The following is a 17,475-nucleotide window of genomic DNA, read 5'->3' as shown; positions in this document are numbered from 1 at the left end:
CCCGGATAAATATGTATTAAACAATCTTAATTATGTACATAAAATATGGACGAAAAAATCGAAAATATGGATAAAATATGGAGTATAATATAACAACACTTTTCATAATTATACATTTTTTTATTGTAAGAAAAGGTCGTGACTGTCAACAATGAAAAGAGTTAAAGGAGGCCTATGCCAGAAGGCATATTTGGTTTTGCCTTTTGCCTGAGTATTTCTCTAGGAATTTTTTGTAAATTGGATTGTTTAATTTCCATAAAGGTGCACAAATCATAGCATAACAGAATTCCTTTGAAAAGTACAACTTTGAGCACTACCTGCCATTACATTAGTAAAAAATTGCTTAAATTTATTCTTCCTCGTAATATTAACCGTATGTTTTGCAGTAGATACATGTTGCGATGTCAAAAAAACACTGCTCAGAAGAAATAAATTAGTCATTAGATAGATCTTCATAGTGCAAAATGCTATGAAACAAAATACCGAGAAATACGCAGCCGTGTGGTGGCAGGAACGTAAATTTTATGTATTTTTGTGAATATGTGGATCATTGTGACGTTTTCTTGACTTCTTCTTAATTATTACGTTTAATGTTGTTCTTAGGGTATTACAGAGTTGCTCGAGTGCATGCGAGCGGACGCCGTCAACATAATGATCTTGTCGCACAAGCACACGGTGCCCATACAGTACGACGCTAAGGAGAAGTGGTTCGGCATCGACTATAAGAGGATAGGTTCGTTTATTCATATTTCCTTTGTTTTTATTCGTCATTAACCCATATTCGACTCACTGCTGAGCTCGAGTCTCCTCTCAGAATGAGAGGGGTTAGGCCAATAGTCCACCAAGAATTAAGAAAATTCTCTGGTATGCAGGTATCCTCAAGATGTTTTCCTTCACCGTTTGAGACATGTGATATTTAATTTCTTAAAATGCACACAACTGAAAAGTTGGAGGTGCATGCCCCGGACCGGATTCGAACCCACACCTTCTGGAATCGGAAGCAGAGGTCATATCCCTTGGGCTATCATGGCTCACTTGTTTTATTTGTTGTTTTTATTTGTCATAAATTAATTTTCCTCTGAGTGGTTGCTATACTACGATTTATTCGAAATGTGTTTCGATATCACATGCTTAAAGGGAGGCGTGAAACACATTATTAAAATATGTTAATTAAGTTTTTAATAATAAAGTGATTGATACATTTGAGTAGCTTAACAATACATTTCTGTTGTGTTGATATTCCTTCGGTTTATAAATAGAAACGAGTTTTGGCTGTCGCTTTACTATTACATCCAAAACCAAACCGTCTTTTCAGTAGGCCTAAGGTGCGAATAACAATATATCTCGAGGTGAGAGAACGACAAAAATGTCGACCAATAGCGGCGCAATCGGTATTGATCATTATCGCTCTCGTTCGTTGTTTTGACGAAAGAGAAATCGTCATTTCAATTTCGCCGCCATTCGACAATATTTTTTTTCTTAGTCTTTTTCTTTTCACGATATATTTCGTTAACGCGTACTGAAAATAAAACAACAAATAATAATAGTAGCCTTTATTTTAATAACAAATACAATAAACAATACTTACCTTACAATATTTTTTCAATTTTAGTCGTTTTTAGTCTTAGTCGTTTTTAGTCATTATGGTTTTATTTGTGATTGTTTTTTATAGGTACAATGTCCTTAATTTTAATTGTACCTATACAATTATGAGTAGGTATATAGGTCAATATTCTATTTTGTCATTGAAACATCATTCAAACAACTAAACAAGTTAAAAACACATTATTTTAGATGTCCCACCAGAGTGGCTCGAGAGGTGGTTATCAGTGAAACCTTACGTACAATTCGACTTACCTGAGAAGAACATCTACCTCACTACCAACTTCGACCTCGTACCGCCCGCGCAGCCTTACCTGGACGAGGCAGACAGACTGGACATCGACCTCATGAATAGTTCCATCAAAGATATACACAAAAAAGTGTCTGCGAGCGAAAGAACTAGCGTAGTATTACAGCAAGGAGATTTGATTGCCACTGTAAATCATTTTAGGTAAGGAAGGAGTTAAAAGAATAGTTTAAATTAAATCATGACGCCTAACTAACAGCAATGAGTTTTGAATTCTATATGTAGAATTAGGCCGATCTCCTACAGATCTATTCAAAAGAAATGCAACTGAGACGCGACCTATAGGTCGTCTACCGATATGCTTCACTATCAATAACAATTGGGTTTCTACCGAAATTCAACTATATTAATTTGCTAGCTGACGCCGCGTGGTTCCTGTTCCCGTAGGAATACGGGGATAATATATATCCTATAGCCTCCCTCGATAAATGGGCTATCTAACACTGAAATAATTTTTCAAATCGGACCAGTACTTCCTGAGATTAGCGCGTTCAATCAAACAAACAAACTCTTCAGCTTTATAATATTAGTACAGATTAGTACAGATTAAGCTTTTCCTAGACAAGTGTTAGGATATTCTACTCTTGTGCGGAAGATTGCCGAATTATACGATAAAGACTGACGAGTGACTAGCAGTATACTCATACAGAACACGAGTTGTCTTGTGAATGGGCAGCCTAACTTACTTCCACATCTACCACTTCTTAACACTTTCATTACCGCTACGATTTTCACGATGTTTTCTCGGGAGCCGCCTACATTTTACGTTGGACTCGCTAGGTGAGTCGCCGGCGCTGCGATACGAATCATTCGACTCGCCACGCGAGTTCAGTGGCATTGCGTTAGGGTAAAAACTATGTTCTGTTATTTTTGTGGCCGTGACAGTGTACGTTACGTGTTTAAAGCAATTAACTAGTATATGGTGTAATTTAACAAAAAGAAAATGGCAAGAAACACTATAAATAAACGAAAAGGTAAGTTTGTTTCGTAATTTATGCAGTGGCTCTCAATCTTACAAATACTGATTATTGTTGATATCTTATATTGTTTTTATAAACAGATTTTCTTATTATATGTATAGATGTTTTGAGTAAAGTTACATTTTAATTACTTTCGAAATTTATTAAATAGTGTCTGGTATATTTTTAGTGCTACATGAGAGCTTGGCAAAAACAATGTTATCAGTGCTTTTATTGCTTACTAACCAGAGCGTTCATGTTAAAAAATACCGGTTCCTTTTGTTTTGCCGGCAATTTTTAACAATGCGAAGGGATCCTCTTTCAGTTGTAACTCTTAAAGTAATAGACCGAGAGTTGAGTTTGTGTTTTCTGCACCGTTCGTTTAACAAAAACGCAAGGACAGACTCAAAAACTTAGAAGTACCCATTTGGTGAACACCAAATTCGAGCCCCTACAAGGTGTCGAACACAATCCGCCGTTGTTTTACGAGTGAATGTGACTTTTGGTAAAATGAAAATAAAAGTATCTACCTTTTATATATTTCATTTATAAAAGTTTGAGAATCTATGTTAGTGAACTCGCCTAGCGAGTTCAAGGCATTGCAGAATAGTTTATTTTCTTTCGATTATAAACTGGGTCTGCACACCCGGCCCACCACGTTATTCATTAGATTAGTGTATATTTAGTCTTCAGTATTATTTTAAGCAGAAAATACACATGCATTTTGAAAAAAAATTGCAAAAACATTGAACTCGCGAGGCGAGTCTACGGCGCTGGAATAAAATTTACGTGGACTCTCCGGGCGAGTCGGTGGCACTGAACGTGTTAATCTAAAGATTAAATTGATTCAGATAAAACTATAAGCCTCATAAGGTCAGAGTCACGCAGCGGGCGATGGAACGAGCGATACTCGGAGTATCTCTGCGTGATCGAATCAGAAATGAGGAAATCCGCAAAAGAATCAAAGTCACTGACTTAGCTCAAACGAGTCGCGAAGCTGAAGTAACAAAAATACATACATAATTCGAAGAGCTGATGGACGTTGGGGTTCCAAGGTGCTGGAATGGCGACCCCGCACTACAAAGCGCAGTGTTGGTCGACCACCCACCAGGGAGATTGCCGACATTAAGCGAGTCGCAGGGATTCGCTTGATGCAGGCGGCTTACGATTGTGATATTTGGAAGTTCTACAAACGGGCTATGTCCTGCAGTGGATTTCCATCGGCTGATATGATGATGATATGAGATAAATCGTTGATAAATCTATTGCGATTATAAATTTGTAGTACCAGTTATCAGAATTATTTTCAAAATTATGATTTCAGGTTAGATCAACCCAATTTATTGCGCAAGAACCGCCACATGGAACTGTGGTACAAGCCTGACTTCAAGTTCAGATTCCCCACAGCGTTGCTGTATTTGTATTTCATCACGCCATTGAGTTTGAAGTCGCCGAGAGAGTAAGTTGTCTTCTACCCACACATACATCCTTTGTATAAATTGCTCTAAATGTACAAAACGAAATCAATTACACCATTTATAACTCCAGAATAATTGACTGGATTGGGATGAAATTTACCATAGAGACATATAAGTCTGGCATAGGTAGACAAGTGACTTATCCCGATATTTCCATAATAACTGAAGGTGCAGCTGCTGGGAATAACTAGTATGCCAATATTAATAAAGTATTAAATGTGTTTAAAAGGATAGTCTAAAAATGCTGATTTGCATGTTAGCTGTTTTTTGCAAAAGACAATATTCGGTAGCATTTATATACTAGTGATATACAGAGCGTTATCGTATTGATTTATTTCAGGGCGTGTCTTATTGACCTCTGGACAGATGTATTGCAGCAAGGACTGAAGGTTAGAACATTCTTATGACGATCTTGTGGACTGGGTTCATTGAAAGTTATTCAAAAAGATGTGTAATTGGAGAATTTTATTCTTTAAGTTATAGATAAAGGCACATCGGTTTTACTTCGAACTATGTTAATAATGATGATTTATTTTCTTTCTATTTATTGCAGCTGATATAGTTAGAATAATAATGCTTAATCAACTTTTGTTTAAAGGAAGAAGTGTATCCAGCGAATATGGCTGACTTGACGCATTCCTTGTACGTCTCTGACAAAGGGTTGACGTTAAAAGTGGTTGGCTATAGTCAAAATTTACACGTAAGTAACTTTTTATCTTCTTTTTTACTTATTTTGCTGTATAAATTGACAAATTACTTCACTGTGATCTCACCTGAAGTTTAATTGAAGATGCCACATTTGCCCAGTGTTGCAAGTAGATTTCGAAAAATTATTTTGAGAAAGCTACTCCAAGGTAAGGTTTGTTTTGAAACCTCAATGTCTCTCATAGAGATTGACGCTTAAAGAACATTCTTTACGATCGCGACGATGACAACAGATCTACTACCTCTTCTCTGACGAAGAAGACTTCCCCCATTTTTTACTTTTTTGGATTTAGAACACAGTTTAGGTGCGTCAGGACTGATACACTCCCGAACGTTCCTTTAAGTCAGTTCCAAGTCTTAGAGGAGTTGCCCTTAGAGCTCATTGACCATTTCCCCTTTATTGTAAAGCCTTCTGGGATTCTTCTGGCAGGACTCCTGCGCTCGCTCTTTATTCCAGATGATTCTGTTGTGGTCTCCTGAAGAGTCTACAGCTAATAAATAATACAGAAAATCGGCTGACGTTTCCCGGTATTGTAAAGAAACGCTCAATTGATAAAATTCCCTTTTGGGCGTTTTAGATTTACAGGGGACAGAAGACGACTTAGAAAAACGGTATTGAGATTGACAGACAAAGTATGTAGGCAGATTTAAATAATATATTCTAAAAAAATTTACTTCTGGACGAAATCAGATGATTGTTTTTTTAATTATAAATCTAAGAAACAGCTAATATTTATATCTTTAATTTTTTTTGAAGCTGTGACAACCCAGTGAATATGACCTCTGCCTTCGATTCGGAGGGCGTAGGTTCGAATTCGGTACGGGGCATGCTCCAAATTTTCAGTTATATGCATTTTAAGAAATTAAATATCACGTGTCTCAAGCGGTTAAGGAAAAACATCGTGAGGAAACCTGCATTCCAGAGAATTTTCCTAATTTTCTACGTGTGAGAAGTCTGCCGATCCGCATTGGGCGAGCGTGGTGGCCTGAGGCTTAACCCCTCTGAGAGACGACTCTTGCTGAACAGTGAGCTGAAAATGGGTTGCCAATGATGATTTATATCTTTAACTCTAGTTACTGGTGGAACTGGTGACGCGCGAGATGCGCAAGTCGACGGCGTCGCTCACGCCGGAGATGTTCGAGGCGGTGCGCGAGGTGCGCGCGCGCACGTACCACAACGTGCTCATCAAACCGCAGAAGTTGGCCAAGTGAGTTTTTCAACCGACTTGAAAAAAAGGAGGGAGTTTCTCAATTCGACGCGTATGTTTTTTTTAATGTTTGTTACCTCATAACTTCGTCGTTTATTGCCCAAGTTTGAAAATTCTTTTAAAAATCGGTTTAGTAATGTTGTGTTAAAATCAAAATAACTGAAATACGTCTTTGTTCCATTTTTATGTTAAAAAGATTAATGCAAAATATGCTCGCGTTTGAGCATGATCTCACCTGATGGTAAGTGTAGATATAGTCTAAGGTAAGACCCGCTAGCCACGCTTGGACTCTGATCTCTGCTTTCAATGTTTTTTGAGTGGTTGAGAGTCCTGAGGAGTTTCTCTTCGAAGGAAAAAAGTCCATTATAACGGACCGCCATATTAATAAATATAAATAAATTGTCATTCTCTCGCAGGGACGTTCGGATGCAAATATTACTAAAACCTTATATTTCGCCACGAGACAAGGCATTGATTGTGCAGAATATTACTTTGTCGGACCTCAAGGATTTCACTGAGCGGCTCTTGGATAGGTTATACGTACAGGTTGGTATTGTCATATTCTATATCAAGTAACTAACTGTAAATACAATATTTATCAGTAAATATATTCTTCCACAATTTAAAACGGTTTGTACTCGTAAATCACATTGCAAAGGAGTCTTTTTCAAATTCTTGTTTTAGTCAAAATGGCTTTTCAGAAGATAAAAAATAATAAAATGTTCGGTGTTATTAAAATATTGGAGTACAAAATACAAAATTTTGATTACTAAAAAAGTTTTTATTTACATAATTCTTCATTGGTTCTAATTTAAATGTTGTTTTTTTAGATATTGGTTCAAGGCAACTTGGCGTGGCACGAAGCGATCAAAATATCCGAAAATGTTTTGGACAACATCAAATGGGAGGGAATAGCAGAGAGTGAAATGCCAGAGGTTTGTACTAATACGTACTTTAACAATTCTATGTTACGTGTTATCGTGACGTCATTCAGCAAGTAATAATGTCGTCGCGATAACTCACAACATAGAATTTATCGATACATATAGCCTTATAGTTATTTACAAGATTCTATAATACAATCAAACTTTATAAAAATTTTTTGTTCGTTTGTCCGGGCTAACTTTTGGAATGTCTGGATCGCTTTTGATAGGAATTTCACTGGAAGATAGACGAGATTAATGAGCAACATATAGGCTATGTTTTATTCCGGAATAATCCACGGTTCCCGCAGGCTTCATAAAAGACATGAATTTCAATCGTACGAAATAGCGGGCGTCCGCTAGTTTGTGATATAATAATAAAGGACCGATTTTTTTTAAATATATGTATATACAAATAACTTCATCTTAAGATATTGGACTTTTCTTGAAACAGTTCAAAGTGTACCGGTTGCCTCTGGGCGAGCGTAAGATAAGAGTGAGCAGCCTGAACCCGTCCTCCACCAACAGCATCGTCACCAACTACTACCAGGGCGACAGCACCACCGCACAAGACACGGCTACCCTCGAAGTTATGATGGTGAGTGTGCCATTCCTCCACCAACAGCATCGTCACCAACTACTACCAGAGCGACAGTACCACCGCGCAAGACACGGCTACCCTCGAAGTTATGATGGTGAGTGCGACATTCCTCCACCAACAGCATCGTCACCAACTACTACCAGAGCGACAGTACCACCGCGCAAGACACGGCTACCCTCGAAGTTATGATGGTGAGTGCGACATTCCTCCACCAACAGCATCGTCACCAACTACTACCAGAGCGACAGTACCACCGCGCAAGACACGGCTACCCTCGAAGTTATGATGGTGAGTGCGACATTCCTCCACCAACAGCATCGTCACCAACTACTACCAGGGCGACAGTACCACCGCGCAAGACACGGCTACCCTCGAAGTTATGATGGTGAGTGCGACATTCCTCCACCAACAGCATCGTCACCAACTACTACCAGGGCGACAGTACCACCGCGCAAGACACGGCTACCCTCGAAGTTATGATGGTGAGTGCGACATTCCTCCACCAACAGCATCGTCACCAACTACTACCAGAGCGACAGTACCACCGCGCAAGACACGGCTACCCTCGAAGTTATGATGGTGAGTGCGACATTCCTCCACCAACAGCATCGTCACCAACTACTACCAGGGCGACAGTACCACCGCGCAAGACACGGCTACCCTCGAAGTTATGATGGTGAGTGCGACATTCCTCCACCAACAGCATCGTCACCAACTACTACCAGGGCGACAGTACCACCGCGCAAGACACGGCTACCCTCGAAGTTATGATGGTGAGTGCGACCCTGCTTCTTCATCGATAGCCGAGCGTTCGATTTCCAAAACTAGATAATATTTCTGTGATGAACATAGGTGCTTTCCAGTTCTCGGTGTATTATTTAAAAATAACTTGAAAATAGTTTAAAAAACTAAAAAACACGTTTTTAGCATGCTCTAAAAATTACAAATGGATATAGGTCACGTGATATTTTTTTTCGTATCCCATTCAACAAACCCTTTTTATATAATACCCATATTATGGGGGTGCATTTCAAATAGCCAATCCGCCATCTTGGATGGCCGCCATATTGAATTTAAGTCACGTAACTATTTTTTTCGTATTCCTGACAGCAAACCCTTTCATTTGATATCCATATCATGGGGTGGATTTCAAACATCTTGGGGAGGTCATTATATTGGATTTGTAATGTCGTTTCTTAGCTAGTCATGTATTGTCATCAGAACTCAGAGCGCTTGCAAAATTTCATCCTAATCGAAGACCGGGAAGTGGGTCAAATTAAGATTCCAAGATTTTCTTACATACATACTTACAAGCTTGGGGAGGCCGCCATATTGGATTTGTAAAGAACTCAGAGGGTGTGCAAATTTTCATCCCAATCGGTGACCGGGAAGTGGGTCAAATCAAGTGAAGCTAATATAAAGCGTGTAAAAAAAGTGTGATTACTTAAACCTGCTGTGGTACAAAGTTGTTTGTACTAAAACTATTTTAAATAGAAACAAATCGAACTTTCCTTAAATAAATGAAATATATTCGCATGTCTACGTTTGTAGATGTTGATGGAAGAGCCAGTGTTCAACGCTCTGCGCACCAAGGAGCAGCTGGGCTACAGCGTGTTCAGCATGATGCGCTACACCTTCGGCGTGCTGGGCTTCTCCATCACCGTCAACACGCAGGTGGACAAGTTCAGGTTAGATTCCTCCTCATCATTATTCTCTTTCGTCAGGAGTTGTTCCAGTCCCGTCTTTTACGTCTCAATGCATTAAAAAAGATAGCATTTCCGGTTGCGTCGCTATAGGTTGATATTTGTTGGTCGCATGTAAGGCATACAGGACTCAAGCCTAGGTTGGTGGCAGCGATGGGATTTGAATTCGTTTTAGGTAAAAAAAAAATCGTGCGTGTGAGTGTGTATGTGTTTAACAAATCTATATGCTTAGTAATGTGGTATATCTCGTGTCAAACAGTGTTGCACACGTGGACAGCCGCGTGGAGGCGTTCTTGAAGAAGTTCGCGCGCAGCACCAAGCGCGGCGGGGAGAAGGCGCTGGCCGTCGCGCGCCGCTCGCTCGTGCAGCTGAAGCACACCACCGACTACGAGCTCAAGGAGGAGGTGAGTCTCGTCATCTCATCGTCTTGAACAAGTTCGCGCGCAGCACCAAGCGCGGCGGGGAGAAGGCGCTGGCCGTCGCGCGCCGCTCGCTCGTGCAGCTGAAGCACACCACCGACTACGAGCTCAAGGAGGAGGTGAGTCTCGTCATCTCATCGTCTTGAACAAGTTCGCGCGCAGCACCAAGCGCGGCGGGGAGAAGGCGCTGGCCGTCGCGCGCCGCTCGCTCGTGCAGCTGAAGCACACCACCGACTACGAGCTCAAGGAGGAGGTGAGTCTCGTCATCTCATCGTCTTGAACAAGTTCGCGCGCAGCACCAAGTGCGGCGGGGAGAAGGCGCTGGCTGTCGCGCGCCGCTCGCTCGTGCAGCTGAAGCACACCACCGACTACGAGCTCAAAGAGGAGGTGAGTCTCGTCATCTCATCGTCTTGAACAAGTTCGCGCGCAGCACCAAGCGCGGCGGGGAGAAGGCGCTGGCCGTCGCGCGCCGCTCGCTCGTGCAGCTGAAGCACACCACCGACTACGAGCTCAAGGAGGAGGTGAGTCTCGTCATCTCATCGTCTTGAACAAGTTCGCGCGCAGCACCAAGCGCGGCGGGGAGAAGGCGCTGGCCGTCGCGCGCCGCTCGCTCGTGCAGCTGAAGCACACCACCGACTACGAGCTCAAGGAGGAGGTGAGTCTCGTCATCTCATCGTCTTGAACAAGTTCGCGCGCAGCACCAAGCGCGGCGGGGAGAAGGCGCTGGCCGTCGCGCGCCGCTCGCTCGTGCAGCTGAAGCACACCACCGACTACGAGCTCAAGGAGGAGGTGAGTCTCGTCATCTCATCGTCTTGAACAAGTTCGCGCGCAGCACCAAGTGCGGCGGGGAGAAGGCGCTGGCTGTCGCGCGCCGCTCGCTCGTGCAGCTGAAGCACACCACCGACTACGAGCTCAAGGAGGAGGTGAGTCTCGTCATCTCATCGTCTTGAACAAGTTCGCGCGCAGCACCAAGCGCGGCGGGGAGAAGGCGCTGGCCGTCGCGCGCCGCTCGCTCGTGCAGCTGAAGCACACCACCGACTACGAGCTCAAGGAGGAGGTGAGTCTCGTCATCTCATCGTCTTGAACAAGTTCGCGCGCAGCACCATGTATTAAAAAATTAAAAAATCTCATAACCAGAAATTTCAAAAATTTGTTTATTTGGAAGTTTCTAAATTTGCAAAAAATTATAGAGCCATACCTGTAACTTACCACCTCAAAAACTTTACCTCTCTATAATGTTACTATAGTATAGATTGGTATCACTGAGCACATTTTTCTGAATTTATTTTTTACGTATTTTTCAACAGGTTGAAAGAAACTGGCGGGAGATCGTCAGCCGAGAGTACCAGTTCCAGAGATTATTTACAGAGGTACAACTTCGTTCCATTACTTATTTAAAATTCTTTTGAATCTACATAATTAAATTCAAATTAATTTATTTCAAGGAGGAAAACACACACAAATATTATTAACTAGCGGACGCCCGCGACTTCGTCTGCGTAAAATTCGATGTCAATTTTACTACTACCCCCTAACCTAACCTAACCTACCCTACCCCTACCATACCCCTACCCTATCACTACCCCAACCCTACCACTGCCCCGACCCTACCCCTGCCCTACCCCTACCTTACCTATACCCTACCCCAATCCTACCCGTACCCTCCCCGTACCCTATCCCTTTCGACGTAAACCTAAGTATATAAAATTAATAATTTTTACAACACAAAAGGCCTTTTTTCTTCTATATATCAGCTAATATATAGAAGATAGATATATGGTGTCGCGGACTTTTTTGTAGAACTTTTAAAGATACATAAAGTCTCCATATATTAATTTCAATTTTACACAATAGTTAAGGCAGCGCATGCGAATAAGTCTGTATAAGAGGATTTTCAGTCCGACCTGTATGACAAAAACTGTGATAACTCGGCTAATATATATGATACCAATATAAAATATAATATAGCACTCCCCGATAATGTAGCATTCTACTGGTGAAAGAATTTTTAAAATCGGACCAGTAGTTCCGAAGATTACCCCATTTAAAAAATGTGACAAACTTACAAACTTTACCTCTTTATAATATTAGTATAGAGTATAGACTACGTATGTATATCTTTTACAAAATTAAGTTAACACAAAACACTATAATTACACTTACTAAGTTTTAATTAATTTATATACACAATAATACCATAAAACGAAATAATAACTAATTACAGTACACGAAATACGTATGACGAAAGTCGAAAGTCGAAACGAAACGAATAAAATAAAATTACAAATTATTTCTTTGAATTTAAAGTTTAAACCTGATTACCTGAACCTGATCCTGAACCTAAACAAAGAAAGTACGACGTATCTAAACTATAAATTAAAACTTAAAGTATGTCTCTAATCTCTATTTCTAAATCTAAAAAGCAAATACGTAATTACGTAAATAGACAGAGTCAGACAAACAGTACCTAGCTAACTTTAACTACCTACGTGGTACGTGCCTAGAAGTAGAACATAATCATTAACAATTAACATCGACTTGCCAAGTAAATTTTTCACCACCAACGCCAATGTATGAACAATCAATTTCGATCATGTAGTCGGCATAAATCTCCCTAGCGCCGTACAAAAATATGGTGTTTTTGCTCAACGCCATCTATTGGTAAATGGATAAAACGCCTACATAGAGTTTAGTAACCAAAAATGCTGATCCCTATAAAATACGTAGAAACCTATAGAGGAAGGTTCAACTTAATTTGGCGGTTGGCGCTTAAACATAAGCGGCATTCCGCCTTTTACAAATTTTGTATTATCTCCGAAACTATTTAACTAATTAACATACTATAAAGGGCAAATCTTATCTTCATAACATCCTTGTGATTATTAAATAATTTATTTTGATAAGGATTTAAGTTAAGTAGCATAAATAATGACGCAAACCTAAGTATATAAAATTAATAATTTCTAAAACACAAAAGGTACTATATCTGCTAATGTATAGAAGATAGGTATATGGTGTCGCGGACTTTTTTGTAGAACTTTTAAAGATACATAAAGCCTCCATACATTAATTTCAATTTTACACAATGGTTAAGGCAGCGCATGCGAATAAGTCTGCCTAAGAGGATTTTCGGTCCGACCTGTATGACAAAAACTGTGATAACTCGGCTAATATATATGATACCAATATAAAATATAGCCTATAGCACTCCCCGATAATGTAGCATTCTACTGGTGAAAGAATTTTTAAAATCGGACCAGTAGTTCCGAAGATTACCCCATTTAAAAAATGTGACAAACTTACAAACTTACAAACTTTACCTCTTTATAATATTAGTATAGATTAGCAGTTATTGTAAATAGTTGTTTTAAAATGTGTCTGTTGTATTTTTAGGCGGATGCAATAGAAAAGATAAGACTGGCGGACATTATGAACTGGATCGACAACCACTTCCCATCGGGGAATAAATCTGAGTTCAGGAAACTTTCTGTTCAGGTAAATACTTTACATTATAATTAAACAAAAACTATGTGACAATTGCCTCAGTAGTTCTACACTTCTATAGTAATTAAAAAATGGGAGAGCCAGGATTCGTTAATATGCCCGAGTTCATTATGAACAGTAAATAATTGTTTATTTTTGCTGCTCTTGATAGAAGTTGATAGAATGCGTCAGATTCCGTTGAATATTGCTAATTTCATTTTCATTTGGGCCTGTTTGGCCACCTTGACAAGCGTCGGATAGTCCAATGGAAATTTATACAAATAAATACAAAATTTGTTAATAAATTATCCCACACTCAGCTAACCCTTAGGCTGCTAGTTCACCGAAGCGGAGCGAGGCAGCGGAGCCGAGAAACGGAGAAATATTAGCCAATAGGATTGCACAAAATCTCTGCTCCTCTTCACTGGACAGGGACTTGCGAACTAGGAAACTGAGCGGGAAATCACGTCTGCAACTCTGCTTCACATTACTTTCTCACTCCACTCCGCAGCCTCGCTCCTTTTCGGAGGGCAGACACATATGCAACTCCGCTCCGCATCAGTCCGATTCTCCGCTCCGATGTCTCGCTCCGCATTAGTGGACAGGCAGTCTTAGAAACTGGTCGTCAATGTTGCGTAGTAACAAATTTTCTTTTAATATATATATTTTTAATAAATATCTAGATCGTGGGCAACAAACCTACAGACGACAACGCGATAACCACAGATGATCAACCAAAGAATTACAAATTGAATTACTTGGACGCGAGCGAACCGATAGGCGATTCGCGCGAGAACAGCGCGGACTTCATCAAAGACATCGACGCGTTCACGAGAGAACTGCCGACCATTGACGTTCCTAGAGTCGAACTGGCTCAATGTTGACAGGGTTGTAGAGATAGACTAAATTATATATTTACACACTGTTAATATACTAATTACATACATAGCGTAAATTAGTTTTGATCTAAATTGTGTTTTTTTGTAGTTTTGGGTGTGTGCTTTCTCTACGCCCATCCGATATGTTACATGTCTAAGCAGTCCTGCGTAGCTTCCGTTCCCGTCGGAATTTTTGGGATTTTTCTGTCTATACGAACATCGTATAGTATGCACCATTAAGTTTCCTTCCCCATAAACCGAAATCCCTCATAATATACCCAATGTATATTATCCATTAGTGTTGTTATAAAAAAAAACAAAGAACAATTCAAGGAGTTACGATTGTAACACACTTAAAAACCTATTCGCCCCGATGCCGCTATCTGCTCGTCGGTGCCTTTAAGGTCATTTACTTTAGCCTAAACCAGGTCGAAGTTCAATGACTTTATGCTTACGAAACAGAATAAAACAGGATGTTTAAATTTTTATAAATTAATTCACACCATAGCTTGAAGTCATTTTTAATATTGTTAAGGGGTTTCTTGTGTTGAACTAATAACTGTCAGGGCGGCTTACAGACGGTGAAACTAGCACGGTGTATATCCGTGTCATCCGGTCCAGCGTAGTGAGAGCTCAGCCTTACATATGTGGCGAGATATATAGAGTAATTGTTACTGACAAACTATTATTGACATTGCGGTCGTTGAAATAGAGTTCAAACTTAATTAACCCAACAAAAAGAAATTTATAGGATATGTGTTCATTAATTTTCAACTTTATTTTAACACTAGCAATGTTTGACAGTATTTAATGACATATGAAAATGTGCTATATATGACACATTTGACAATTAATATACTATCAACATATAGCATTTGTCAAATGCGTCATATGACCCTCGCCATATATGCACCGCATCATAAGTCTAGCAAATAACTTGACAATAACTTTGCAGTTGCAGTGAAAATAATAACCAGTATTTAAAAGTGCTATCTGAAAATAGAAACATATTAGTAAAAAGTAAAAAAAGGTAAAAGTTGGTATTGTAACGTTTTCAATTAGCAAAAATCTGTCATTTTGAACCAACATGACAGATTTCATGTTGAACCAAAATGACAGATTTCATTTTGAACCAAAATGACAGATTTCATTTTGAACCAAAGTGACTATACCAATATTTTGACTGTTTATGATGATACTTAATAATGTAATTTGCAAAATATAGAATTATTTAATTACCTATAATTATTTAATTGTTCAATTTTTATTTTATTATAACATTTTTTTTTCTCTACCATGTGTTAATAGTGAAATAATGAAGTTGTTATTAAAAATATCGAAGTATTTAGTTCAATAAGTTGATTTAAAATGTTTTAGATATTATATTTTCAGAAGACGATTTATCTTTTGGATGTAGTAGTAAAGTGGTAGCATGAACGAGTGTTAACTAAAGGAGCGCAGCAGAATCGTTTTAAATTCATTTTAAATAAATTATATACAGGGGAAGGCTTGTGGCATCGAAACCCGTTTACCAAAACTACCTTGCAACTACGTCCAAAAAAGTTTCGTCTTCCAAAATTTGTTTTCTTTCACTCTTTCAATGTGGTCAGTATTGTGCATTGCCTTTTACACTTATAATAAACATACTCAAAAATATTGTATAAATTACAAAATATATTGCCTTACATTACAGGAGAAAATATACAAACAATTATGTTGTTGATATTACAATGTTAGATTTTCTTTTATGGTTAACATACTTAATCATTTATATATTTTTTTGTGTATACAATATCTTATTATTAACAATTTATAATTATTTTTATTTTTAACAAATTCACTTGAGCTTGTATATGTATAGTATTTATAAAATGAAAAATATGACTTAGTACTGAAAGTTTTTTTTTTTTTTTTTAATTTTGAATAAGCAAGCGCTTAGCTGCAATCATGCCTGATGGTAAGCGATGATGGAGCCTATGGTGGAACGCGCTTGCCTAGAATATGCCTATTCACTCTTGACTTGAAAATACCCATATTGTAGGTGGTGGGGAAAACTGAAGCTGGGAGAGCATTCCACATTTACGTAACGTATACGTAACTGGAAATTAAGTTCATTCATTCGTATATTTTGATATTTTGACAAAAAAAAGTGCAAATTAAGATCATTCATAGACACTACATAATCACAAGATTGTGTATTGTCTATGAATGAACTTAATTTCCACCTACTTTCAGTATGACGTCATGTTTTTTTGCTTTATAAATATTAAACAGGCTCAAGTAAATTGTAATGTAATGTATTCCAGGAAGTTCGTTTGGCTTTGATGAGATGATAGACAAAGCATGTTTGTGTGTATAAACTGAAGGAGTGTTATAAATTATTTTTTTTGTTGCCTGACCCGGGATTGATTCGAACCCTGGACCTCATTGTACGTAGTTTAATGGACCACGGGACCAATGAGGCAGTTATAAATTACCTACTCGTATATAAACACACAGACATGCAAACACACACACAAATATACGTGTACCAACAGTGTCATACACTTGTCAAACACCAACTAACCTTACCGCTATAAAGCAAAACTGACTTCTCGGAATCGACTATACTAGTGGTGCTAACATGCGACCAAGTGAAAATAAATAGACAAAATATCGTCCAATGGCGGCGGAGTTGTGCCAGCTCTATCTCTTTCGTCCCAACGCAAAAAAAAAAGAGATAGCGTTATTTCCGGTTGCATCGACATTGTTTTGTCTATTTCTGTTTACGAGGCTATCTCGTTGGTCGCATATTAGCGCTACTGTTAATATCAATAATTTTAATAATTCTGACTCAAAGTGACTTAACTAAGTTAAAACGCTTTTGGTTGAACAAAAATAGACATATGTTTTTTAACTTTTGTGTTTTAATTAAAAAAGTCCTTTAATTTATCTGCAAATAGTTTGTTAACGAATCTTGAAATAAAGTCCAGTCAAACTGGGATTTTATTGGAAATGCGAGTGTTATAAAATTTACTAGCAGACGCCCGCTACTTCGCAACGCCCTTAGACCTCCCTAATCCGGCCGTCTCGCAAAATCCGTTCTTAGCGGACGTTTACTAACTATAAACTACCTCACTGCTAGATTTCATCTTTGACCATTCGCTTTTATTTATTATGATTGATCAACTACAAGAAAGGAGTTCTGTATTTGGAACTGTATTTAACTT

The 17,475-nt window shown here is 38.9% G+C and overlaps 1 protein-coding gene across 1 annotated transcript in view; it reads left to right on the top strand.

Moving 5' to 3' along the window:
- The window catches only part of LOC112048415 (nardilysin), a 31,678-nt gene extending 14,516 nt beyond the window's left edge, over positions 1–17,162 (top strand). The window contains exons 11-24 of the mRNA XM_052882974.1: positions 604–733; positions 1,795–2,053; positions 4,193–4,327; positions 4,687–4,735; positions 4,945–5,046; positions 6,126–6,259; positions 6,676–6,805; positions 7,090–7,194; positions 7,637–7,780; positions 9,335–9,471; positions 9,746–9,890; positions 11,213–11,275; positions 13,299–13,400; positions 14,072–17,162. Coding sequence (XP_052738934.1) covers positions 604–733; positions 1,795–2,053; positions 4,193–4,327; positions 4,687–4,735; positions 4,945–5,046; positions 6,126–6,259; positions 6,676–6,805; positions 7,090–7,194; positions 7,637–7,780; positions 9,335–9,471; positions 9,746–9,890; positions 11,213–11,275; positions 13,299–13,400; positions 14,072–14,272 — 1,836 coding nt within the window. The 3' untranslated portion in view covers positions 14,273–17,162. The remainder of the gene's footprint in view (positions 1–603; positions 734–1,794; positions 2,054–4,192; positions 4,328–4,686; positions 4,736–4,944; positions 5,047–6,125; positions 6,260–6,675; positions 6,806–7,089; positions 7,195–7,636; positions 7,781–9,334; positions 9,472–9,745; positions 9,891–11,212; positions 11,276–13,298; positions 13,401–14,071) is intronic.
- Positions 17,163–17,475: the final 313 nt, after the last annotated feature.

This window comes from Bicyclus anynana, chromosome 8 (genome assembly GCF_947172395.1).
Source record: "Bicyclus anynana chromosome 8, ilBicAnyn1.1, whole genome shotgun sequence".
Lineage (NCBI taxonomy): Eukaryota > Metazoa > Arthropoda > Insecta > Lepidoptera > Nymphalidae > Bicyclus > Bicyclus anynana.
Note: the sequence above shows the minus strand (reverse complement) of the source record. Positions and strands in the feature narration are given on the sequence as shown.